This window comes from Trachypithecus francoisi, unplaced genomic scaffold (assembly GCF_009764315.1).
Source record: "Trachypithecus francoisi isolate TF-2019V2 unplaced genomic scaffold, Tfra_2.0 Lachesis_group6, whole genome shotgun sequence".
NCBI lineage: Eukaryota > Metazoa > Chordata > Mammalia > Primates > Cercopithecidae > Trachypithecus > Trachypithecus francoisi.
In genome coordinates, this window is record NW_022681471.1 from 120,752,198 (window position 1) to 120,779,645 (window position 27,448).

A 27,448-nucleotide genomic window follows, 5' to 3' on the forward strand; every position below is an offset into this window, starting at 1 on the left:
TCATTTTATTTAAAACATGGTGGTGTTAAGAACTTGTGTCCAAATAAAAACTTCATCTATTTTCAAAAAAAATTTAGTTCAGGTGCTTCCTCATGTCCCTTCTTCCAGGAAGTTCCAGACTAGATCAAGGATCCTTCTTAGCAGCCATAACTTTTGCTGTGTACAAACTACCCCAAGATGTAATAGCTTAAAATGACAGCTATTTATTTGTTCACTATTCTATGGTTCAACTATTTGGGCTGGGTTCATCTGGGATGGATCATCTCTGTTCCACATGGCAGTGGCTAGACACCCTCATGTGTCTGCATGGCCTCACCTGGTGGTTGAGATAACTGGGCCATATGTCTCTTATCACTCAACAAGTTAACCGGGTCTTAGTCACAGAGTAGTGGTCACAGCATCCCAAGAGTAGCAGGAGAGAGCTAACTTCAATATGCAAGCATTTTTTTAAGCCTCTAGTTTTGCTATATTTGCCATTGTCCCATTGACCAGGACAAGTCACATGAACAAGTTTATAGTCAGTGTAAGAGGAAGCTATTACCCAAGGGTGTAGATACAGGGAGGGAAATTATTATAGCCATTTTGTAAAAAAATCTGCCTTTACTGCACTGAATTATAATCTTCTATTTTATGTCTTCTTAAGGACAGAAGTTGTTTCTTCTTGTCTGTAATGTGATCATGTATTATAACACAGTGCCTGACACTATGTTGCATACTCCACAATAGTTCATTTTTTTCCTCACTGTGTGGTGTTTATAAGAACCCAAGCCATTTGGACCCATAGTTACCCATTTTGGTGAAATGGAAAGAGAAAGAGTTCAAAATAATCCTGAATTTCCATATGCCATCCCCAAAGACTTACGAGCCTCACCAGGACTTGAGCAAAAGCATAGCTTGGAGAGCTTCTCTCACTGTTAGCTTCCCTGCAAAGGCTGCCAACAACATTCTTAAACTAAAGTGCCAATGGTGCTTCAACTCCGTCCCCAGAGAATTCTCACACATCATCTCTTTGCATCTTTTTTTACACACTCACTACATCAATGACTCTTCAATTTGCTGTGGCTTGGGAAATGTCAGGAGGGAAAGTTTATGAAGTCTTCTACATATGCAGATATCTGGCTAAAGCAAGCAGGCCTGCAGATCAATTTGCTTGGCTTTCTTACTTTTTAATCTTTATCCAAGAACTTCATAAGATCCTGATTATGTACAAAAGATTATTGTTTCCAGCTTCTTTCAGAAATACTGGGAAAGTCATTCAAATTTGCTGGGGATATACCTGATTCAAGGAGCAATCATCTTTATTTTTTAGAGCTAAAACAGATATCCAAACAAATCTTTATTTAAAAACTCCTACAGGTATCAGTCTTACTGTTTTCATAGTTCTCTTACTACAGTCTCTAGTTAGAAGCCTCTGGTAGGGGGAATAAAGCAAGACCAAATGTGGCAAAACTATGTATGGCCTCTTTCGTTTTAAATTCCAAGCATGTCCTGGGTTTGTCAGCTGCTTGAAATGGTCCAGCTGGTCTTAGTTGACCAGATGGCTGAAAAGTAAGGAGAAATTTCCTTATATAGGAAATAGGCCATCCCAGTTAATAAATGGTGAAAGACAATGCCTCTGGATCCTTGCTTCAAAGAGACAGTTCTGGACCTGTCAGAGTCATCTGCACACCTAGGTCACTCTAGCTATCTCAGTGTTTGCTTTCACTTCTATAGTCTCTGGGCTTCAGCCACAAATGAGGACTCAAGACACACTTAGGAGTGGCTATAAATCATCTAGCTATGATAACAAACATGGAGTAAAGGAAAATAATCGTTTAATCTTGTTTTGCCATATGCAAAGCCTGCCGGATGTCTCAGTCTTCCATCTTCCATTCAATTCATCCTCATACTTTTCTGAGGGTGGGAAAGACAACATGCAGCCTTTAGTCTGCCACTAGAGGCTTTATGCTCTAAACGGTTAAAAGAAGTATTGCCAGCACAATAGCTTCTTGGGGGTTGGCAGAGATGTATGTTTAAAAACCAATTTTATAGCTTCAAAGGGGAAGATACCGATGAAACACTTATCATGCTGGTATTTGATTTTCCTGTATTAGAGAAGAGATTGAACTTCTGAAAAACAAAAAATCAAGAACAAAAACACAAAAAGTATTGGTTGGCAGGAAGGTAGGAAATTAACTTGGAACCAATAAACACAAGTTTCTTACTTGAAAACTTGTTTAAAATGTGTGAAGCATGTTTGAAATGTGCCTAGATTTTCTTCTGGAAAGCCTTATTTTAAAAGTGTAGCCCAAATATTATGAGTAGAAGGTCCTCATTGCCTGGAATGCCCTTTACCTCCTCCTAGTTCACCTACTTAATATGCCTCGTATTCAGCTCAGGCTCCCTCCTTCAGGCCATTTTCCTAAGTCTGCTCCTGCTCTCTCTACTTCCTTTGCTCCCTCCCCCTCTCTTCTCTCCCTTCTTCACCCACCTATTCCTCCCTCCTTCACTTAATAGATTAGGCATCCTATTTCATATATCTTTATACTGTACATTGTTGAATAATCACCATTCCAAATGCCTATCTCTGGCCCAGCAGATTACAAGCCCCTAAGGGTAGCGGCTGTGTTTTATCTTTGACCCCTAAAAGAATGCATGGCACAGATAAAACATTCAATAAGTGTTAGTTGAATAAATAAATGGATGGATGAATCATCAATTGAATTATACTGGGAATATCCCTTGATTACAAGTATTTTCAACACTGTTCATTTATTCACTGATTTACTCTTTACTGAGCACCTACTGTGAACCAGGTGTTGTCCTGAGGGGTGGGTACATGAACATTTCCATGATCAATGAAGTCCTTGCCCTCATAGAGATAAAAGTCTAAAATTAAGAGTGTATATTTATATGTGTAACAGTATGGGAATAGGATATTCTTATTGCCTCAGCATTTTTAGTAAAGCCTTACACTAAAGGGAGACACTGCACATATACATGTCAGATACAGGACTTTCTAGAAGACAGAAAATGCTGTCTAGAGACTCTAACATCCAACACCCTGTATTATTACAGAAAACCAGACATTTGAAAACATTATTGAAGTAATGGAATTTGTGGATGTTGACAGTGCTGTGGCAGTCTTCCTATTCTCCTAAAGATGGGTAGAAGGTGGCTTATACCCACCCCTGCAAGAGAAAAGGCGGGTATCTCTTCTGTATGCCATATATTTGGTAAGCTGCTGAAATTCCAACAAGTTGCCCCTGGATCAGAGTTCTTAAGAGAATCTCTCATTTGTCCTTAGTCATTTGGGTTTTATATGAAAATGTGAACACCAACATCTGTTTCTTACCTGAATGAATTTTGAAGGCAGTAGGTTAGCTGGATACCCATGATAGTAGGGTGAAAGCAGAAAGATTAGCAGTTAAGTTGCATTTCTATCATTTAGCAAGGCAATAATGCACAAGTTCTTAGTGAGCCTAATAAATGGTGTGGAAGATAGCCAAATGTGAGTCATCTGGAAAACACGTCAACCAGGAAGGCTATCTTCTTGAGGAAGGGGACCTGAGGAGTAAGAAGTTGTATGGGATATGCTGTTAGGAGGTGATAGCTAAGAGGAGATGATAAGACATCACCCAGAGAGTACATTATTCATCTGGAAATGGTGTAGTATGTGGGATGCCCCGGGAACTCCAAAAAACTCAAGTTCACCTCGCAAGAAATCCAGCATTTGGGGGCTTGCCATTAGAGAAGGCACTATAGTATACCACAGCGTCGGTCACATGCGACTTTCCTCCGTCTTTCCCATTACCCTCAGCCCTCAACAATGGTGAAGTCAGCAACATGAGTGAGGAAAAAAGTTGGAAATACAGGGGAGGAACTGTGAAGGAACAGACAATGTGCTGCACATCACTGTACATTTTCAAGGCAAAAGTCAGGCCTCAGCATGCAGCAAGGGAAGAAAAGAGCACTGAATTGTACATGAGACTGAAGTTTTGTTTCAGACTAGATAATTTTTTTAAAGTCTGATAATAGACTATCCTAAGGTATTTGTCACTGATATGTTAGCTGTCTATTAAATTGAAAAATACACATTTGTACATTCCAGGTGTAATAGCATAGCGTATAGTACTGAGAATCTATAGAATCCTCCAGGGGCAGAGAAGACATAGCCAAGTGAGGGTATTTAATGGCAGCGAGTGGGGAAAAATTGAGTCGTATCTTGTTCAGACCCTCTGGAGCTTAACCCATTTAATCAACTATCTGTAAAAACACACACGTGTGTATTTGTCCATACATACATAGTTGCCCCTTGGTATCCACAGGGGATTGGTTCTAGGACCTTTGCAAATACGAAAATCTGTGGATGCTCAAGTCCCTTATATAAAATGGAGTATTATTTGCATATAATCTATGCACATCCTCCCATATACTTTAAATCATCTCTAGATTACTTATAATACCCAATACAATGCAAATATTGTATAGTTGTTATGCTGTACTGGTTATTTTAGTTGCATTATTTTTATTGTTGTTTTGCTTTTTTAAAAAAATATTTTTGATCAATGGTTTGTTGAATCTGCAAATGCAGAACCTGCAGATATGGAGGACCAATTGTATCATGTACACACACACATATGACAAACTTTGGGTAATCTCATTGACAGTACAACTATAAGTGAATAGTGAGCCATCCAAAGAACAGGACATCTTCTATTCATAAGGCCCTTTACGCATTTTCTAATATAACCTCTCATCCAATGGAGCAGTCTTTTCTACTACATTATGGACAGGGAACAGTAACAATAAAAATAACCAGAATGAGTTGAATACCAATGATGTAGAAAACGTGGGCTAAACAATTTATGTAAGTACTGCTTCATCTCACCCTCATTTAATTTTTTAAGGGGTAGATAATCATGTTCTCATTTTAGAAATGATGAAACAAACTTAGAGAGGTTGAGTGAAGTAAAGGCTCTAAGATTTAGATCAAGGCCTGCGTATGTTTCAAAATATGTCTTTGTTCATTTTTTTTTATTATTATACTTTAAGTTCTGGGTTACATGTGCAGAACGTGCAGTTTTGTTACATAGGTATACACGTGCCATGGTGGTTTGCTGCACCCATCAACCCATCATCTACACTAGGTATTTCTCCTAATGTTATCCCTCCCCTAGCCACCCCCCAGCCCCCGACAGGCCCAGTGTATGATGTTCCCCTCCCTGTGTCTATGTATTCTCATTGTTCAACCCCGACTTGTGAGTGAGAACATGCGGTGTTTGGTTTTATGTTCCTGTGTTAGTTTGCTAAGAATGATGGTTTCCAGCTTTATCCATGTCCCTGCAAAGGATATGAACTCATCCTTTTTTATGGCAATATAGTATTCCATGGTGTATATGTGCCACATTTCTTTTTTTAATTTTTTTTCTTTTTTTTTTTTTATTATACTTTAAGTTCTAGGGTACATGTGCATAACGTTTATATCATGTATAACTCCCCAATGCAATCCCTCCCTCCTCCCCCCTCCCCATGATAGGCCCCAGTGTGTGATGTTCCCCTTCCCGAGTCCAAGTGATCTCATTGTTCAGTTCCCACCTATGAGTGAGAACATGCGGTGTTTGGTTTCTCTTCTTGTGATAGTTTGCTAAGAATGATGGTTTCCAGCTGCATCCATGTCCCTACAAAGGACGCAAACTCATCCTTTTTGATGGCTGCATAGTATTCCATGGTGTATATGTGCCACATTTTCTTAATCCAGTCTGTCACAGATGGACATTTGGGTTGATTCCAAGTCTTTGCTATTGTGAATAGTGCCGCAATAAACATACGTGTGCATGTGTCTTTGTAGTAGAGTAATTTATAATCCTTTGGGTATATACCCAGTAGTGGGATGGCTGGGTCATATGGTACATCTAGTTCTAGATCCTTGAGGAATCGCCATACTGTTTTCCATAATGGTTGAACTAGTTTACAATCCCACCAACAGTGTAAAAGTGTTCCTATTTCTCCACATCCTCTCCAACATCTGTTGTTTCCTGACTTCTTAATGATTGCCATTCTAACTGGTGTGAGATGGTATCTCATTGTGGTTTTGATTTGCATTTCTCTGATGGCGAGTGATGACGAGCATTTTTTCATGTGTCTGTTGGCTGTATGGATGTCTTCTTTTGAGAAATGTCTGTTCATATCCTTTCCCCACTTTTTGATGGGGTTGTTTGTTTTTTTCTTGTATATTTGTTTGAGTTCTTTGTAGATTCTGGATATTAGCCCTTTGTCAGATGAGTAGGTTGCAAAAATTTTCTCCCATTCTGTAGGTTGCCTGTTCACTCTGATGGTAGTTTCTTTTGCTGTGCAAAAGCTCTTTAGTTTAATGAGATCCCATTTGTCAATTTTGGCTTTTGCTGCCGTTGCTTTTGGTGTTTTAGACATGAAGTCCTTGCCCATGCCTATGTCCTGAATGGTACTACCTAGATTTTCTTCTAGGGTTTTTATGGTATTAGGTCTAACATTTAAGTCTCTAATCCATCTTGAATTAATTTTCGTATAAGGGGTAAGGAAAGGATCCAGTTTCAGCTTTCTACTTGTGGCTAGCCAATTTTCCCAGCACCATTTATTAAATAGGGAATCCTTTCCCCATTTCTTGTTTTGTCAGGTTTGTCAAAGATCAGATGGCTGTAGATGTGTGGTATTATTTCTGAGGACTCTGTTCTGTTCCACTGGTCTATTTCTCTGTTGTGGTACCAGTACCATGCTGTTTTGGTTACTGTAGCCTTGTAGTATAGTTTGAAGTCAGGTAGCGTGACGCCTCCAGCTTTGTCCTTTTGACCTAGGATTGTCTTGGCAATGCGGGCTCTTTTTTGGTTCCATATGAACTTTAAAGCAGTTTTTTCCAATTCTGTGAAGAAACTCATTGGTAGCTTGATGGGGATGGCATTGAATCTATAAATAACCTTGGGCAGTATGGCCATTTTCACGATATTGATTCTTCCTATCCATGAGCATGGTATGTTCTTCCATTTGTTTGTGTCCTCTTTGATTTCACTGAGCAGTGGTTTGTAGTTCTCCTTGAAGAGGTCCTTTACATCCCTTGTAAGCTGGATTCCTAGGTATTTTATTCTCTTTGAAGCAATTGTGAATGGAAGTTCATTCCTGACTTGGCTCTCTGCTTGTCTGTTACTGGTGTATAAGAATGCTTGTGATTTTTGCACATTAATTTTGTATCCTGAGACTTTGCTGAAGTTGCTTATCAGCTTAAGGAGATTTTGGGCTGAGACGATGGGTTTTCTAAATATACAATCATGTCATCTGCAAACAGGGACAATTTGACTTCTTCTTTTCCTAACTGGATACCCTTGATTTCTTTCTCTTGCCTGATTGCCCTAGCCAGAACTTCCAACACTATGTTGAATAGGAGTGGTGAGAGAGGGCATCCCTGTCTTGTGCCAGTTTTCAAAGGGAATTTTTCCAGTTTTTGCCCATTCAGTATGATATTAGCTGTGGGTTTGTCATAAATAGCTCTTATTATTTTGAGGTACGTTCCATCAATACCGATTTATTGAGCGTTTTTAGCATAAAGGGCTGTTGAATTTTGTCAAAAGCCTTTTCTGCATCTATTGAGATAATCATGTGGTTCTTGTCTTTGGTTCTGTTTATATGCTGGATTACGTTTATTGATTTGCGAATGTTGAACCAGCCTTGCATCCCAGGGATGAAGCCCACTTGATCATGGTGGATAAGCTTTTTGATGTGCTGCTGAATCCGGTTTGCCAGTATTTTATTGAGAATTTTTGCATCGATGTTCATCAGGGATATTGGTCTAAAATTCTCTTTTTTTGTTGTGTCTCTGCCAGGCTTTGGTATCAGGATGATGTTGGCCTCATAAAATGAGTTAGGGAGGATTCCCTCTTTTTCTATTGATTGGAATAGTTTCAGAAGGAATGGTACCAGCTCCTCCTTGTACCTCTGGTAGAATTCAGCTGTGAATCCATCTGGTCCTGGACTTTTTTTCGTGGGTAGGCTATTAATTGTTGCCTCAATTTCAGAGCCTGCTATTGGTCTATTCAGGGATTCAACTTCTTCCTGGTTCAGTCTTGGGAGAGTGTAAGTGTCCAGGAAATTATCCATTTCTTCTAGATTTTCTAGTCGATTTGCGTAGAGGCATTTATAGTATTCTCTGATGGTTGTTTGTATTTCTGTGGGGTCGGTGGTGATATCCCCTTTATCATTTTTTATTGCGTCTATTTGATTCCTCTCTCTTTTCTTCTTTATTAGTCTTGCTAGCGGTCTGTCAATTTTGTTGATCTTTTCAAAAAACCAACTCCTGGATTCATTGATTTTTTGGAGGGTTTTTTGTGACTCTATCTCCTTCAGTTCTGCTCTGATCTTAGTTATTTCTTGCCTTCTGCTAGCTTTTGAATGTGTTTGCTCTTGCCTCTCTAGTTCTTTTAATTGTGATGTTAAAGTGTCAATTTTAGATCTTTCCTGCTTTCTCTTGTGGGCATTTAGTGCTATAAATTTCCCTCTACACACTGCTTTAAATGTGTCCCAGAGATTCTGGTATGTTGTATCTTTGTTCTCATTGGTTTCAAAGAACATCTTTATTTCTGCTTTCATTTCGTTATGTACCCAGTAGTCATTCAGGAGCAGGTTGTTCAGTTTCCATGTAGTTGAGCGGTTTTGATTGAGTTTCTTAGTCCTGAGTTCTAGTTTGATTGCACTGTGGTCTGAGAGACAGTTTGTTATAATTTCTGTTCTTGTACATTTGCTGAGGAGTGCTTTACTTCCAATTATGTGGTCAATTTTGGAATAAGTGCGATGTGGTGCTGAGAAGAATGTATATTCTGTTGATTTGGGGTGGAGAGTTCTATAGATGTCTATTAGGTCCGCTTGGTGCAGAGATGAGTTCAATTCCTGGATATCCTTGTTAACTTTCTGTCTCGTTGATCTGTCTAATGTTGACAGTGGAGTGTTGAAATCTCCCATTATTATTGTATGGGAGTCTAAGTCTCTTTGTAGGTCTCTAAGGACTTGCTTTATGAATCTGGGTGCTCCTGTATTGGGTGCATATATATTTAGGAGAGTTAGCTCTTCCTGTTGAATTGATCCCTTTACCATTATGTAATGGCCTTCTTTGTCTCTTTTGATCTTTGATGGTTTAAAGTCTGTTTTATCAGAGACTAGGATTGCAACCCCTGCTTTTTTTTGTTCTCCATTTGCTTGGTAGATCTTTCTCCATCCCTTTATTTTGAGCCTATGTATGTCTCTGCATGTGAGATGGGTCTCCTGAATACAGCAGACTGATGGGTCTTGACTCTTTATCCAGTTTGCCAGTCTGTGTCTTTTATTGGAGCATTTAGTCCATTTACATTTAAGGTTAATATTGTTATGTGTGAACTTGATCCTGTCATTATGATATTAACTGGTTATTTTGCTCATTAGTTGATGCAGTTTCTTCCTAGCCTCGATGGTCTTTACATTTTGGCATGTTTTTGCAATGGCTGGTACCGGTTGTTCCTTTCCATGTTTAGGGCTTCCTTCAGGGTCTCTTGTAAGGCAGGCCTGGTGGTGACAAAATCTCTAAGCATTTGCTTATCTGTAAAGGATTTTATTTCTCCTTCACTGATGAAACTTAGTTTGGCTGGATATGAAATTCTGGGTTGAAAATTCTTTTCTTTAAGAACGTTGAATATTGGCCCCCACTCTCTTCTGGCTTGTAGAGTTTCTGCCGAGATCTGCTGTTAGTCTGATGGGCTTCCCTTTGTGGGTAACCCGACCTTTCTCTCTGGCTGCCCTTAAGATTTTTTCCTTCATTTCAACTTTGGTGAATCTGGCAATTATGTGTCTTGGAGTTGCTCTTCTGGAGGAGTATCTTTGTGGCGTTCTCTGTATTTCCTGAATTTGAATGTTGGCCTGCCCTACTAGGTTGGGGAAGTTCTCCTGGATGATATCCTGAAGAGTGTTTTCCAACTTGGTTCCATTTTCCCCCTCACTTTCAGGCACCCCAATCAGACGTAGATTTGGTCTTTTTACATAATCCCATACTTCTTGCAGGCTTTGTTCATTTCTTTTTCTTCTTTTTTCTTTGGTTTCTCTTCTCGCTTCATTTCATTCATTTGATCCTCAATCGCTGATACTCTTTCTTCCAGTTGATCGAGTCGGTTACTGAAGCTTGTGCATTTGTCACGTATTTCTCGTGTCATGGTTTTCATCTCTGTCATTTCGTTTATGATCTTCTCTGCATTAATTAGTCTAGCTGTCAATTCTTCCACTTTTTTTTCAAGATTTTTAGTTTCTTTGCGCTGGGTACGTAATTCCTCCTTTAGCTCTGAGAAGTTTGATGGACTGAAGCCTTCTTCTCTCATCTCGTCAAAGTCATTCTCTGACCAGCTTTGATCCGTTGCTGGCGATGGGCTGCGCTCCTTTGCAGGGGGAGATGCGCTCTTATTTTTTGAATTTCCAGCTTTTCTGCCCTGCTTCTTCCCCATCTTTGTGGTTTTATCTGTCTCTGGTCTTTGATGATGGTGACGTACTGATGGGGTTTTGGTATAGGTGTCCTTCCTGTTTGATAGTTTTCCGTCTGACAGTCAGAAGGACTGTCTGTGGTCTGTTGGAGATTGCTTGAGGTCCACTCCAGACCCTGTTTGCCTGGGTATCAGCAGCAGAGGTTGCCAAAGATAGAATATTGCTGAGCAGCGAGTGTACCTGTCTGATTCTTCCTTTGGAAGTTTCCTCTCAGGGATGACTCCACCCTGTGAGGTGTGGGGTGTCAGACTGCCCCTAGTGGGGGATGTCTCCCAGCTAGGCTACTCAGGGGTCAGGGACCCACCTGAGCAGGCAGTCTGTCCGTTCTCGGATCTCAACCTCCGCGTTGGGAGATCCACGGCTCTCCCCAAAGCTGTCAGACAGAGTCGTTCGCCTCTGCACCGCCCCCGCTGCTTTCCCTATTGGACCTCAGCTGTGGGCTGTCCCCAGAGGTGGAGTCTACAGAGACAGGCAGGTTTCCTTGAGCTGCTGTGAGCTCCACCCAGTTCGAGCTTCCCAGCGGCTTTGTTTACCTACTTAAGCCTCAGCAATGGCGGGCGCCCCTCCCCCAGCCTCGCTGCTGCCTTGCGGATAGATCGCCGCAGACTGCTGTGTTAGCAGTGAGGGAGGCTCCGTGGGCGTGGGACCCTCCGGCCAGGTGTGGGATATATTCTCCTGGTGTGCCTGTTTCCTAAAGCGCAGTATTGGGGTGGGAGTTACGCGATTTTCCAGGTGTTATGTGTCTCAGTTCCCCTGGCTAGGAAAACGGATTTCCTTCCCCCTTGCGCTTCCAGGTGAGGCGATGCCTCGCCCTGCTTCAGCTCACGCTGGTCAGGCTGCAGCAGCTGACCCGCACCGATTGTCCGGCACTCCCTAGCGAGATGACCCCAGTACCTCAGTTGAAAATGCAGAAATCACCGGTCTTCTGTGTTACTCGCGCTGGGAGTTGGAGACTGGAGCTGTTCCTATTCGGCCATCTTGCTCCGCCCCCGCCACATTTTCTTAATCCAGTCTATCACTGATGGACATTTGGGTTGGTTCCAAGTCTTTGCTATCATGAGTAGTGCCGCAGTAAACATATGTGTGCATGTGTCTTTATCATAGAATGATTTATAATCCTTTGGGTATATGCCCCGTAATGGGATTGCTGGGTCAAATGGTATTTCCAGTTCTAGATCCTTGAGGAATCGTCACACTGTCTTCCACAATGGTTGAACTAATTTACACTCCCACGAACACTGTAAAAGCATTCCTATTTTTCCACAACCTCTCCAGCACCTGTTGTTTCCTGACTTTTTAATGATCGCCATTCTAACTGGCATGAGATGGTATTTCATTGTGGTTTTGATTTGTATTTCTCTAATGACCAGTGATGATGAGCATTTTTTCATATGTCTGTTGTTGCATAAATCTCTTCTTTGAGGAGTGTCTATTCTGTCCTTTGCCCATTTTTTGATGGGATTGTTTTTTTTCTTTCTTTCTTGTAAATTTGTTCATATATTCTTAACTTCGCAAAGTCTGCTTAAGAATTTTTGGAAAGGGAGACATACTGTAGAGAAATTCCAGTCCTTTATAGTACATGTCATATTATTATGAGATTCTTCTGTACATTAAAACTCAAATACTTTTCTGTATAACTTTTACCCACGGATTCTGCTTCAAGTCTAATCTACTAGGTTGGTACGAAAGTAATTGCAATATTTGCCATTACTGTTAATGACAAAAGCCACAATTACTTTTGCACCAACCTAACGTCTTCAACATGGCCTCACATGGGAGAACATGGCTGTTCATTAATTTATCCGTCCAATGAGGATGTATTGGTTGTCTAGTCTAAGCCACATACTGTTCTAGGTGTTGAAGTTAACAGAATGAACAAGACAAAGTTCTTGCCTGCATAGAACATATATCCCATCAAATATCTTCTCATAGATCTTCCCTCATTCACTCTAAACATGCTCAGTCCCTTCTTTTTTCTCATTGAAAGTTTTTAAAAATTAAAAACTATATATATGTTATCTAGAACACAGTGGGCTACAAACACTCTTATGCAAATGTACTTATAATTATCATACTTACAAAAGCAAAAAGAAAACTCTAAATATCTAAGATGGTGTAAAAGTTTGATCTCAGTTTTCTTTGTGTGCATGTGAGTGGGCTTGCCCATAAATGCACACAGAAAAAAAGACTCAAAGAAATACACCGAAATCTTAACAACAGTTATTTAATGGTTGGTTAACGTTAATCATGTTTTCTGTGTTTTCTATCTTTTCTATAACAAACATCTTACTTTTAAAGTGTAATGTGCATGTGTACTCTGTACAGGGCATTGAAGGAGGCCCTGCAGGAAATGTACAATCACCACAGTGGAGCATCTGGTCAGGGATTGCCGTGTTTATAAATTTAAATGAGTATTTACATGAATGCACATGTATAAGTAACTGTATGACCAATTTTTATTTTCCATGACTCACTTTTTATCCCATATTTGTTTCACACCATCATCTACATAAGTTACATTTCCTCATGGTCAGTTGAAAGCCAACCATGTTTAATAACAGCATAAGAAAAGTACATGGAGGAAGATAAACGTAATGGTGGCAAAAGGATAACCACCATGAGTTCAGAGCCAAGTATAAAATGATTTTTGATTATACTCTCTTTTGGTTTATCTGAGTTCCTGATTGCCTCTACATACAAAGATCACTGATCAGTGAACATTTATTTAGCAAGTTTTGACCATTGATGCAGAATCATAACAGCTTTATAAAATGAGTAACAAATTTATAAAACTCAAACTCCCATTTTGAGATAAATGACTACTCTTTTCATAGCAATGAACAGTTGGAGGCTAAATGTCTTATATTTTGACGTTACATGCTTACAATTTGTCACCAGTATTTTAGCTGTCTATTAAATTGTAAAATATATGTTTGTACATCCTGAGGTTTAATGGCATGGCATGCAGTAATGGCAGTAGCTAATAACTAATAAGAAATAAGCAAATGACCTGTTTAGGAGGGGCACAGAGTGGATTAAAAGTGCTATTAGGGTAAAATTGATTTTTGATTATACAGATTAAAAAGCTGTTAGTATTTCTGACATCTGTATTCCAATAGAAAAATAATACAGGTACATTACACTATTTGTTACTCTAGAAGATAAAAAAGTATTAGAGATATCTCTATTCCTTTCTCCATGACCATATAAAACCTAATGTTTATCTTTGGAGGCGTGGGACTTAATAAGTTGTGTAAATATTTCTCCAGTATTCAGCCCACCTCTATTATAACCACAGACCTCCTCCATATGTCATCTTATATTCTGGACATGGGAAATAATGTGGAACATGGTCTAACATTTCTCATTATGTCAAATTCAGCACAACCAAACATAAACTCAAGCCAGCAAAAATATGGGATTACATCTTCGTTATTTTTCTGAAATGCATTTTGGAGATACTGATCAACCGGTATGAGACAATGTACACTGAATCCTAAATTGAACTCATATTCTGGAAAATTGAAGCCAATGGCTCATTGTACTCAGTGGAATGGGGAAGCACACAAAGGCACACTTATGGGGTGCTAGAGCATTTCAAAAGTGGGACATTTATCATTACTTGCTTAAGCAATACTTACAAATGCAGATGGCCTGCTTTTTATAAAAAATAGATTACACAGCCACTTATGGATTATTATTTGAGGTGCTACAAAATGTCTATATGTCCCTGATATCGATCCCACACTCCTCTGTCACCATGCCACAGTTCTAGGAATTTTCACCATTTTGGATGACTCTACTGTTCCTTCTCTAGGTAACTGTGTCCCTCAAAAATAGTAGCATATCAGCCATTAAAGGAAATTAAGGCATAGCAATGTTTCATATATCAGATTGCTGTACCCTAATACTGTACATTAATTTCTTACATATATTCATTGATATGGCTCTTCTGTGTAAATTTCCAGGAGCCTAATTCAAATTTTTATTACTATAAATGACTTCATTGAACATATGAATTGCAATAGTTTCACCAATAAATACTTGAAAATATGGCCTAAGTTGCATCAGTCTTACTCCAATTCTTGCACGCTTCATGGCTCATAAACAACCGAGGTCAAAAGCACTCAAGGGCTTTCTAGAATGTCTAAGCCATGTTTCCGCCTCTACTCATTTCTCTTCACTCTCAATACTGATTTCCCTTTCCTCTAAATGATATGATTTTGAGGGTTCCCCATGTTCCCAGATCCCTGATTCTCTCAAACTCAGCTTTTTGTCCTGTTATTGCATTCTTATCTACGACAGTGTCATAGAGTGGCCGACATTTCTGTCCTCACAGAACTCTCCAGCCCACAAGACCTTTGAGAACCTTTCATGTCAAATGTTATCAAGCACGACTTCTTACCTTTGGCAGAGATGCCCTGGAGCCTGAACTCTGGGTGGTCATCGTTAAGACTGTGGTGATGCCCAGTGCGACCCTGGCAGGGGCTGCATCCATGTTTATCCAAAAGGAAACCCAGGACAAAATTACTATAAGCAGGCTTGGGATGTACATCTGGATCAAATAATATCCATTTGGCGTTCCAGATGAAACTTGACCTCAATGCAGGTAAACTTTCCTAGAAGGAGTAAATGATCATTTAAAGTCTAGTCTGAATTTAGATTTCCAATTCCACTATCCCACGTTGTTTAAAAAAAAAAAAAGACTACTGCAGATGGATTTGGAAGATTGCACAAAATGTTCACCCTACATAACCAATTCAACTCTTCTCCAACTGAACCAGTAATAGAAATAATTACTGTGCAATAATAGTGATAATAATAGTGTGAGAATGTGTGATCTAAAGAGTCACTGGACCAAAACCATAAGGCATATTTAATTTTTAAAATCTGTGCTTGCTGCAGCTTGATTGTTTTAGACAGAGCTTCAGAATTTACAAGACTGACAGAAAATTACCAGTGGAAATAAAATATTCAAATTTTGTGGGGTTATATGTAATATATAGTATATTATATCAATAGCATATACTATATAGCATATAATACGTAACACACGACATACACTGTGTAATAGTTGAAGCCATTTCCTCCAAAGAAGTACAGTTTACATAAAACTACAAGTATTTAAAGAACTGTGTATCTATCATTGTGTTATTAATAGCAAGAGAAAAATGTACATTTGTATAAGCCAGTGTATAATCTAGTCATTGTAAAAATTTCCTAGCCTTCTGGGTAATTGCTTCAGTACATTTAGCATATGCGTAGGAACTACGTACATTGTTTCTTTCCCTGTAAAAAGGAGGTCATATAAAGGCATTAAAACTTTTAACATTTAAAAGATAGATATTCCTACCCCTTCCCACTTTTTTTCTCCTTACTTGACTTGGAGTTAGAACCCCAGAAGGTAATTTTGCTTATTCCATACAGATTACAAGACATAGGGTTGAATCCTTCTTGGTCAGAAAAAAAAAAACTCCTTGGAATCAGGTTTTGGTTACTTCGTAAGTATCACTGTTGGCCGCTGGAACAAGTGTGCATAAATTGTTTTCCCCAGCAAGGGACCTAGATCAGTTACTGGACAAACCATCATGTCTTGGTTGTCTCTCCATGATCAGCTTGCATGGTATTAAACACCATAGTTTTTCTTGGGAAAAACCATCAACTTTTCTGGACAGGTAAATCTTCCAGAAAACAACAGATGCCTATTTGTTGCTACCACCTCAAGTTCTTCCTCCACCACCTGTCCCCCAACCCCATGTGTCTGTCAGTACTATTGATAACACATGACTTTAGAGCCAGCTGAATTCCTGCCAGCTGACTTTCATCCAAACTTCTATTACTATCTAGGACTGAAGAACACAACAGCTCTATTTCTGGGTTTACGAAGACCTGTGTTATTGTCCCTCTTTTCCACTAGGCACTAAGACAGTAAGGCAGAGGGTGCAAATTTACCTAAGCATCCAATGGCAAGAACGGATGCCAGACAGGAGCCAGAATTCGTGTTTTTTGCACCACTAATGAGGTTTTCTACACCTTTCCCCAGACTCATTTGACAACAGATGGTCAGCTAGGGAACAGCAAAAGATCCTAAATCCTCTCTCCTTCTCTCTATGTTCTGGAGGAATTACCTCTTGTGTTTGCTGACCTATTCCAGAGAGTATAGGAATCTTATCTGTTGAGGGAGTTTTGAGTCAAATCAGGTCCATGCCACATAGGTCTATTTGCCTGGTAAATATGCAGCATTAAAGTAATGAGATATATACTCCAAGCTGCAAATGGAGCTCACTTGTGTTTAACAGCTAAAAAAAAAAACAACAACACTTACCAGTGTTGTAGTGCTTTGTGCAGTAGCCAAGTTCCTTCTCTTCTTTCAAAATAAACTGGGGCAGGGTCAATCCTTCAGCAACTTGCACTGGACCATCGCTTAACCACTCAAATATCAGGTCATTCATCGTGTACCCAACTGAGGTAAAGAATCATAGTGAAAACTGAATATGGCTTTCCAAGAAAGCTTGAAAGTCTACCCATGTAAAGAAACAAACAAGGAAACCATCTAAAGCGGACATATGCTCAGTCAATTCAACAGCATTCTTAATAAAAGAGCTGCAATCATCACTACAACTCTGTGTCATTGGAGCCAAAGAAATTTAAGACAGAAAGCTACTTATGGATGGATTTTTTTTCTGTGTAATGAAAGAATGGAATCTAAAAAGTTTATTGATTTCTGCCTTTTTATTCACTAACTCTTTCTGAAGAACAAACAAGTAAACAAACATAAAAATCCTTTGAAGATTGTCTTTACTTGCAAGAGCTGAGGCTTTGGCAATTCAATAAGACAATCCAATCCACAGTGCCAGTCTTAGTACTTCAAATGAAAACCATTCTTTTTTTAAATGAGAATGAATTCATCACGGGCCTGCCTAAAATATTCCCATTGCAGACTTGGCCCTTCTCCTAGGGTCTATTAGCTTTGCATTCAGAAAGCTTATGTTAAAGTCCTTCTACTTTAGCAAATGGGGAAGACTATTGGCAGGTAACCTAAGAGGAAATTGTGGAATATGCAAATTAAGAATATTCATTTGTGCTAGTGTCTTGCTAAATGGGCCCACTCGTCACAATTATTAATATGAAGTAAAACAGATTACCTATTATGAAAAATCATATTGTTATATAACTCAAATCATCCAAAATAAGATTGTTATCAGTTTGGTAATCCAAAGTTAGCTCTTAGTCTCCAGGCTCCTGCTAGCTAGGTCATCATCTGTCAATTGTTTCTGGATCTTTGTCTACCCTAGAAATGAAGCCTACTCTTCTTTCATGCACCATTTCTCTACCTTCTCCCTTTGTTTGTAATATTTGAACTTTTCAAATAAGAGTGATGAGGACAGAGGATGTTATGTGAGGTCCTGGGTGGTCAAAAACCTCAGCATGTTTTTTTTAAGTTTATGGATTCTTATTCTTATTTACTGCAAGATAGTGACTCGCCAAAGCTACCCAGAAATCAATGGCAAGTTTAATTGTAATCTACTTTCCTGTTTCTTTGGACTACCTTTTCAACACAAAGCCAAAAAAAAAAAAAAAAAAAAAAAAAAGAAGAAGAAGAACATTTAAAGCAAGGAGATACAAGAAGCCCTATACAAGCACTGATGATCCTCAAAGAGAATGGTAAACCCTATCTGTATGGGTACACCTTGGAAACCTCCAGCAAATAGTACTCTAAGCTCACAAAATACCCCATGTTCTTGTCTGTTAAGCTTCTCGTTGGCCACCACAATAAAAGTTCTTGTCAGTCACCCTGAAGCCCCAGCATGGGGAAGACAGCAGAGGTAAGGAGGTAGGGATGAAGAAAGTAATAATGGGATAGAAAAGGAAAAAAATTATAATTCCCACCCTTCACATCCAAAGTTAGTGGTAAACATGATGTTTCTTTGATTTCATTATTCATGCCAGGACTGAGCTTATTACTAATTCAAATTTTCTAAGCCTTGGATGAGCATCAGTTGACAGCTATGGCTACTGTTTTACAGAAAAAATAAAAGTGTTGGGTTGAGTCAGGGGAGATTTTGGAGCAGTAGAGAAAATAGAAAGATGGAATCGTTATGTAAGAAAATGTTTTTCTCAGCTTTCTTCTCAAGAGAAGGAGCGATAAGGAAAAAAATATATAGGCCTATTTTAAATCAGAAATTTTCATTTTATCTATGACAACTTCTTAAAGAGGTTTCATCATTTTGTTTATTTCTCTGGGATGTTTCAAGGAAAATCCATAGTGATTTTAAATGATCAGAATGAAACCAACCCTGTCACTACCTCTTTTTAAATAATAGATAAGTCTTTTTACACATATTATTTTTCTAAACCAAGAAGTTAAAAGTATTTCCTTGCCCCTGCCTCATTAAATCTCCTAACATCCATGTAGGTCAGTGGCACTTATTATTCTCTGCATTTTACAAACAGAGAAACAGATAGACCAAGCCAGAAAGAAATTCATGTCTCTTAACTGAAAATCCTGTTACCTTGAAGGCATCAGCAACTTATGGTGACACATGTCAAAGATTTTAGTGGCATCAGGGTTAGGTAATAAAGGGGACAAAGTAGATGGCCTTTTTCTACTTGCTTCATCATGGTTTTGTGTATCCACTGCTTATCTAAGAGAAATGCCTCTTATTCTATCTTATTCCATCTCATCTCATGCCCCTCATTCTTACACCTTCCTCTGGCCAAGGTCCTTATGTCTTGTTCTCAAGCAATTATCCCATCCTGCCAGAATTCCTTTTGGGGTGATGGTCTATACGGGCATAAGATGGAAAGAAATTCAATTTTCTGATTAAAGAGTGATTCACTATAAAAATTTAATGACTAATAATTTTAATTTTCCCAGGAGACATTTTCATTTCAATGAAAAGCTTACTAAATCAGGCTATTTTGCAGGCTTGGGGGGGACAAAGGAAAGTTATTTTGCATTTTACTTTGAAAGGTTGTCTATGCTGTATTGATAATGAGATTTTGTATGACACACACACGCACACACACACTTTGGTTTGTCTTTCCATTAGGATGTTGGGGGTTCGTCAGTATATAGGGAATGAGTCATAAGGGTCCTTTCTCTTTAATCACATACTGAAAGAACCAGGTCATTGGTTAAAATAAGCAGGGAGTCATTTCAACAGTGGTGACTTACAACTCTCCAGCTGCATCGTACAGGTCTGGACATCCATCGGAAAGTTCTTCAAGTCCATGGGACAGGATAGGGTCAAGGTGAGTCTTAGCAAACAAAAAAATTAAAAACCATTTTTAGATCTAAGAAGTCCACTTGTTGAGAAACAAACAAAAGACACTTGGCATTAAGCAAAGTGACATTGATTCAAATAATGAAATCTAAGCTCCAACTCAGGGCAGTGCTTTTTGTTTTTAAAATGAAGAACAGTCATTGATGATAATTTTTTAAAAATATTGTAGTATTTCATCATAACCTCTTACTCTCTGTTTTTCATCTTCCAGCCTCTGATTCTCCCTCCTTCCCCAAAAATGGTGGTTCTCAGCTTTGTACTAGAATAAACAAGACCACTGAGATATCACTTAACAAGAACAATAGACTCTTACCCACACTAATGCCCAAAAGATATAAAGTTTATACTATTTTAGAATTATACCTTGAACTTTGTTTCAAGGACAGAAATGATGTAATAAGTATAACTGATCATGGTAAGTGCTAGTTCTTCTTACATCAAATGGGCAAATGCTTAACTCCACAGTCCTCTCATTTACTACATGGGTAGGTTAACAATATATTTTAGCATTTATTCTAGAATTTTGATAATTCTGGAGCAAGTCGTTCTTGAGCTAGAAAAACCCATTTAAAGATGATGGTTTATTTAATTAAGTCCCACGTATTTATCTTTGTTTTTATTGCATTTGTTTTTGGGTTCTCAGTCATGAAATCCTTGCCTAAGCCAATGTCTAGAAGGGTTTTTCCAATGTTATCTTCTAGAATATTTATAGTTTTAGGTCTTAGATTTAAGTCCTTGATTCATCTTGAATTGATTTTTGTATAAGGTGAGAGATGAGGATCCAGTTTCATTCTCCTACATGTGGCTTGCCAATTATCCCAGCACCATTTGTTGAATAGGGTGTCCTTCCCCTACTTTATGTTTTTGTTTATTTTGCATGGCAAAAGGAACAGTCAGCAGAGTAAACAGACAACCCACAGAGTGGGAGAAAATCTTCACAATCTATACATCTGACAGAGGACTAATATCCAGAATCTACAATAAACTCAAACAAATTAGCAAGAAAAAAACAAACAATCCCATCAAAAACTGGGCTATGGTCACGAATAGACTATTTTCAAAAGAAGATACACAAATGGACAACAAACATAAAAAATGCTCAACATCACTAATGATCAGGATAATGCAAATGAAAACCACAATGCAATACCACCTTACTCCTGCAAGAATGGCCATAATCAAAAAAAATAAAAAAATAATAGATGTTGGCATGGATGTGGTGAAAAGGGAACCTTTCTACAGGGAATGTAAACTAGTACAACCACTGTGGAAAACAGTGTGGAGATTCCTTAAAGAAAGATAAGTAGAACTATATTTGTTCCAGCAATCCCACTACTGGTTATCCGACCAGAGAAAAAGAAGTTATTATATGAAAAAGATACTTGCACACACGTTTATAGCAGTACAATTCGCACTTGCAAAAATGTGGAACCAACCAAAATGCCCATTAATCAACAAGTGGATAAAGAAACTGTGGTACATATATATGATGGAATACTACTCAGCCATAAAAAGGAATGAATTAATGGCATTCACAGCAACCTGGATGGGATTGGAGACCATTATTCTAAGTGAGGTAATTCAGGAATGGAAAACCAAATATCATATGTTCTCACTCGTAAGTGGGAGCTAAGCTATGAGGATGCAAAGGCATAAGAATCACACAATGGACTTTGGGGACTCAAGGGGAAAGGGTGGGAAGGAGGTGAGGGATAAAAGATTACAAACTGGGTTCGGTGTAAAAAAAAAAAGAAAAAAACCAGAACTGGCACCTTATTAAGGGTGAAAAAAATTCAAAAGGCTCCATGAGCTTAAAATTATTATTGCCATAATGAGAATCTATTTTTTTCTATTTTTCAAAGAAGAAATAAATATTTTCATCATACAAAAATATGTTCATTCATAACTTGGCTATTATGAATAGCACTGCAAAAGGAAACAAAGCCTCAATTAGACAGAAGGACTAAATTTTTCTTTCTTGGAGATATATTGCATAGCATGGTGAAAATAGTAAATCATAATGCATTGTATATTTCAGAATTGCTAAGAGAGTAAATTTCAAGTGTTCTCACCATAAAAATAATAAGTATTTGAGGGAATGGATATGCTAATTTGCTTGATTTAGTAACTCCACATTCTATTCATAAATCATAACATCACTTTGTACCCCATAAACATATAAAACTATAATTTGTCAATTTCAATTCAAAAATTAAAATTAAACTTTAAAAAAATGTTCATTATATGAAAATAACTAGATGGTATGTGGATAATTGGTTTCAGTGAATCAAAACCAAAAATCTGGAAATTTCATTATAGTTTTGAAAAGTTTACTTTTAAAAAATCAAAAATAATAATAATAATGAAAATGAACACAGCTTAAAAGAACATGTTCTTTTAAGAACATCACAGAATTCAACTACATATTGGTTTGTTATTGGAAACAACCCAACTTTAATATTCCTAATCATAGGCTTGCTGAATGTGATTGTTTTGCAAAACGACCTTTTCACATTTCTTCAGGAAGCAGAGGTCTCACACACAATTATTGCTGCCTTTGTGGCAGATCTAACTATCTTAGAGGGGCTCTGCAGTTTGGGAGTCAAAACTATTAACAGCATGGGAGACCCCACTGAGAGAAATTCCTAACAAGCAGGACCCTATCCCTGAATCTTGTCTCAGCTGAGAACTCAGTGTTATTTTTTTTTTTTTTCTTCTTTGTTTTTCTAATTTCCTTTCTAGGAAGCTCACAGAGTTTAAGCTTTGTTCCCAAACTCATAAAACCAGTAAGTGACCAAAGTTAGATTTGAATACAGCTTTAATCCACATCAAATTCCCTTTATTATTTCTCACACTACCACATTTCACATTTCCTCCTTAGGAAAATAATCTGTTACCAATTTATTATCCTCCTTTGTGTACGAAGCCAGCAGAGTTGGTCATAGACACCTTAGTTGCCTTGTACCTGCTCAGGGATACCCCTTTCATTTTTCCTCAGACACCCAGAATTCTCATGGCTTGTTGTTTTAAAAACTCCTCCAGCCTCTCCCGGCAGCCCAGAAACCTGGGTGACAGACCTGGCTTACCCATAAAGAGCTATTTGATCTTGACTAAATCTCTGGGCCTCCCCCAACAAACATCCCCATCCTGCTCAACATCTCTGTGATTATAAACTATAAGTGAAGGCAACCAGCTTGAAGGATTTCCTCTTATAGGTAAATTTACCCTCTTGAATATGAGGAAAACTTTAAGTGCAAGGAACACTTCTTAAAATAGGAACTTCTTGGCAATCTGGGCAGATAGGTGAGACATCTATTGCTTCCACAGGGCTTTGTCATCCAACGTCCTAGAACACTATCCACTCTTTCACTCAGAACATAAGGAAGGCCTTCCTGTACCACGTTGATCCGTTGAATCTTTCCTCCCAATTGTACCTTGAAATTTCTGAACCATGTGACATTCTAGTGTCAGGGAGATTTGACAGGATGCATCAAGTATCAAACAAGAGTGTCATCTTAACCCACCCAGACCTTAAGTGAAATTAGCCTGGGGGCAAGTTAGAAGTCAAGTTAAAAGTGCATCATGAATACAACCCACACATGGAGAGAGGGAGGGAAGATTAGGAAATCACTGGGATCAAAAACACTGCTAGGCTGGTTGACTGATCAAACATCTTTTAGTATAGTGGGTTTCAGTCTCTGGTAGGCATAAGCATTGTCTGATGGGCTTAGTCACAATGCAGATTATCAGGCCCTCTTGATAAGCAGCCCAGGTTACACCAATGCTGGTGTCCTGGAGCACATTTTAACGAGTACTACTTCAGCATATCCTGAGGGATGACTTTGATTTCTGTTATGTGATAGCCAAAAAGGTGAAGGTTTTAAGAAAGGGGTCTACAATTAGTAACAGTAGCACTCCTTTGGGAAATATTATTTCTTTTTTTTTTTCCTTTTGAGATGGAGTCTCGCTCTGTCACCCAGGCTGGAGTGCAATGGCATGATCTCGGCTCACTGCAAGCTCCACCTCCCAGGTTCAAGCGATTCTCCTCCCTCAGCCTCTCAACATTAGGGTAGGATAGTTAGCCTCAAGTAGGCTGCTAAGTGATTGGACTAGGGGTAATGATACAAGTTAGGGGTGATAATCATGGGGTTCAGTCACATTGGAGAGGTATACTGGTTAAGTCAGGGCAGTGAAGCCAAAATCAGTCCACTGGCAACCAAGAATATGGTAGATGTGGCTAGGAAACTGGGAGAGCTGCTAAGAGGGGTAGGAGGACAGTTTCTAGGTGAGATAGAGAAGAAGCCAAGACCATCATGCCTTTTAACACATGCCAGTATGCAAAGGCCAAAAGTAGGCAGTGAACTCTACTCAGGGTGATGGCAGCATATCAGGTTACTGTCTCTGATGTCTGGAAAATAGGCCACCAAGAAATTTCAAAAGAAGTTAGGGAGGTGGCTGCAACATGCATTGAATGAACCACAACAAAAATTTTAGAAAATCTCATGGTACTGGTCATAAAGAAGAGAGTACATGGGAAGACTAGCTCTAGGTCCTAGGGTGGAGGGATTGGTGTTAAGCAGGACTCCATCTGGGCTGTAATGTAGTATTATACATCCATTCAGCAATATTTTGGCAAATATTTATTGGGCACCAGGCACCAGACACCTAAAATAAGACAGTGTGTCTCTTGAAGGAGATCACAACTTAATATCAGAATTGCAGATATATATCCTAATAGTTTCAATTTATTATTCAACTTTTCGAAGTTGTTTGCTACTCTCCCACTTAATCCTTCTGAGGATGTGAATCAGACACACCTGAACAGAATCAAATAAAGGCCCTTTAATTACTCCCTTGGGACCTAGATAAGCACTCTCAGTGATTGGGTAGAGCAGGCTATCTATTCTTACAGACCTGGATCCTTAGAGGGCCCTTTCGGTCTATCAGAGAAGCATGTCTTGATGCTCCTGAATCGAACCTGAGGTACCCACATGAGGATCTTTATTCACAGAAAACAAAAGGCATTGGTCCAAGTCTGGTTAGGCAGGCAAGGAATGAAATTTTTTAACTTACCATTTCTGAAAGCTCTGTGATGAAATGGCTACTTTGAACTTACATCATGTAACGCACAGAGAGAGTCCTGCCTACTCCAGCCCTGAGCTTGTCACCTGGTCCATGGGCAGCCACAGATGTGGCTGCACCTGGGAAGGCTTTCCACCTAATCAAAGTTTGAAAAATTAATGGTGTATAAATTGTTGGGAGTTCCACAAAGGTCCCAATACATCCTTGCTCAAACACCTTCCAACTCTTAGCTGCTATATATAATAAATGAATAAACATTTAGCTAAAGGCTTCTTTGACTATTAAGATGCAAAGCTAGGAAGAGAAATGTGTTTCAAGTACTGTTACTCATTTCCTTCTTTGTGTAAATGAATTGATAGATTCCCAGATTCCCTATTGATATCTCCAAGGGCAGACTGTCATACTAAGAAAATCAAAGGGAAACATGAAACTAGATGAAAAACAGGGCTCAGAAAAATGTGGCTGGGCACTAGAGACACATCATTTTTTCAATATTGTCTAAGGCTGGACCTAAACCCCAGGTTGGTTCTGAGCTGTATGGTTAGATGCTTTCCTCTCCACTAATTCCAAATAGGCACTTTTGCTGTTTTTTCTTTTTTTTCTTTCCTGTTGACCTTGGGATGTGGAGGAGATAAATGGCAACACTGCTTGGCTCATTAGCTGTTTTCCTCTCCCCTGACTAAAATCCCAGTGGCTGAGCAGGAAGGTCCATGTTTACCAAATATCATAAAGGCATCATAGAAAATACCCATATGCAATGAGCAATAGTAGCTGGGAAGGACAAAAATACAGTATCTGCTCCATCTGTGTGTGGTCCTTTCAGAAAGTGTGCACACATATGGTTGGCCCATGTTAATTAAGTCCAAATGTGGATTAGATTCAACTTGGAGAGCAACTGATAAATCTGCAGCTAAAATTTTCCCCAAATGCTTTGATATTTCCTGGATGAAAATGTTTTGAAGGTGTTGAATAGAAGAGTGATAAATTGAACACCATCAGAGGAAGGAGCTCAAATTACCAAAGATTTAAATAATCAATACTCCCCGACATCTTAATTACATTTTACATTTCAAAGTCATTTCACATCTAGTATTTATTTATATATCCAAACATTGGTGAAGGTAAAATGTAGCCTGCACATTAGAATAAATGAGAACTGCCTTTTTCATTGTCACTATGTGTCTAGTATTATATTTAATAGTGGCATGGAGGTGAAGGAAAAGAGAAAGTTACTGTACAATGTAGCAATTTTTAAAATGTTTTATTTTACTTTTTAAAAAAGGGGAAAGAGACATGTGTAAGCACGCTTATGAACTGCAGATATGGTTTTGAGAAAACCAAAGTAACCTCGTACCTGTTGACAACTGAGAGTAAAATTGTGTTACCTGGCTGGTATTTTGCTGCATTAAAAAGACTTCCATTGTGGTAACTGGTAGAGAATTACTGACCACTGTTTCTGGTGGCAAAGGTTGGAGAGAGAATGGAGTTCTGGTCAGATGATAGGATGGTCCATCCTTGACTGGATAACACTTTGAAACCAAGCATAATTCCTCGGTTTGCTTTTAACAAGCAGCTAAAGGGGAGGAACAGCATCAGCTAAACTATTATCTGAAAGTAGATGCAACTGTCACCTCTGTTATAAGCTACATGTCTCCCAAAAAGAGGAAACTCAAGGCAAGGAGAGTATCCATCTGCTTTGGACTAAGTGTGGAAAGTGAGTGGAGCCTGAATAGTACAAGTATGTCCATACGTATGTGTTAAGGAAGGTAAGGGGCATTGTCACCCTTACTTATTCCCTTTTATCCTACAGCCAACTCAGGGATAATTAAGACATTCATTGAACATTTATATGAATCTGGAACTGAGGAAAACTGCAGGTCAAAGAAAGGTTAAATGACTTTTTATGGTCACTTAGTAAAATTGGATTTGAATCCAAGTATTCCTGACCCTCAGAACTGACATTTGTCCCACCCCAATAGAATTCTGTCTCTAATCCCCTAGTGTACATTTTGCTTTCGATTCTTCATCTGACTGCTCAAGTTTAGCAAAATACCCATACTAAAATGAAACGTCAAATAAAACCGTTGTTTTATTGTCATTTGAAATAACCAATCAGAAATGGGATGGTTTTGCTCTGAGAGTATGTCTCATGTGGAACTTCATATAATTGTATTCATATATGTACTTAATAATTTTCAGTGACTGTCCAATGATAAATATTGTATCCTCTTTGATACAGATGTTAGTTTGTAATTTTAAATGCCACCAGCGAGAAGAAACTTGTTGGAGAGACTGCTGAGACACACAGATGGACACATTTTTTTTCCATTTTAAAATAAAGTACCTTTTCCTTTGGATTATGTGCTATGAGAATGCACTAAAGTAATTCATATGTTTCATAAGAGCCATGGTGATATTATGCATGTTTATTTTGGTATTAATGCCATCCAGGAAGCCTTACAAAAGTAGCAGTGTGGACCAGGTAGAAGCCCACATTCATGTAAGTTGAGCAGCCTCACCAGGACCTCTGGGTTTCCTTTGGCTTTCTGCCATGAGAAAGTTCAGGTGATGAGTAA

General features: G+C 38.7%; 1 protein-coding gene across 1 annotated transcript in view; it reads right to left on the bottom strand.

Moving 5' to 3' along the window:
• The window catches only part of GLRA2 (glycine receptor alpha 2), a 221,914-nt gene that overhangs the window by 125,423 nt on the left and 69,043 nt on the right, over window positions 1-27,448 (bottom strand). Inside the window, 4 exon segments of the mRNA XM_033201540.1 lie at window positions 14,909-15,078; window positions 15,081-15,122; window positions 16,829-16,966; window positions 19,682-19,764. Coding sequence (XP_033057431.1) covers window positions 14,909-15,078; window positions 15,081-15,122; window positions 16,829-16,966; window positions 19,682-19,764 — 433 coding nt within the window.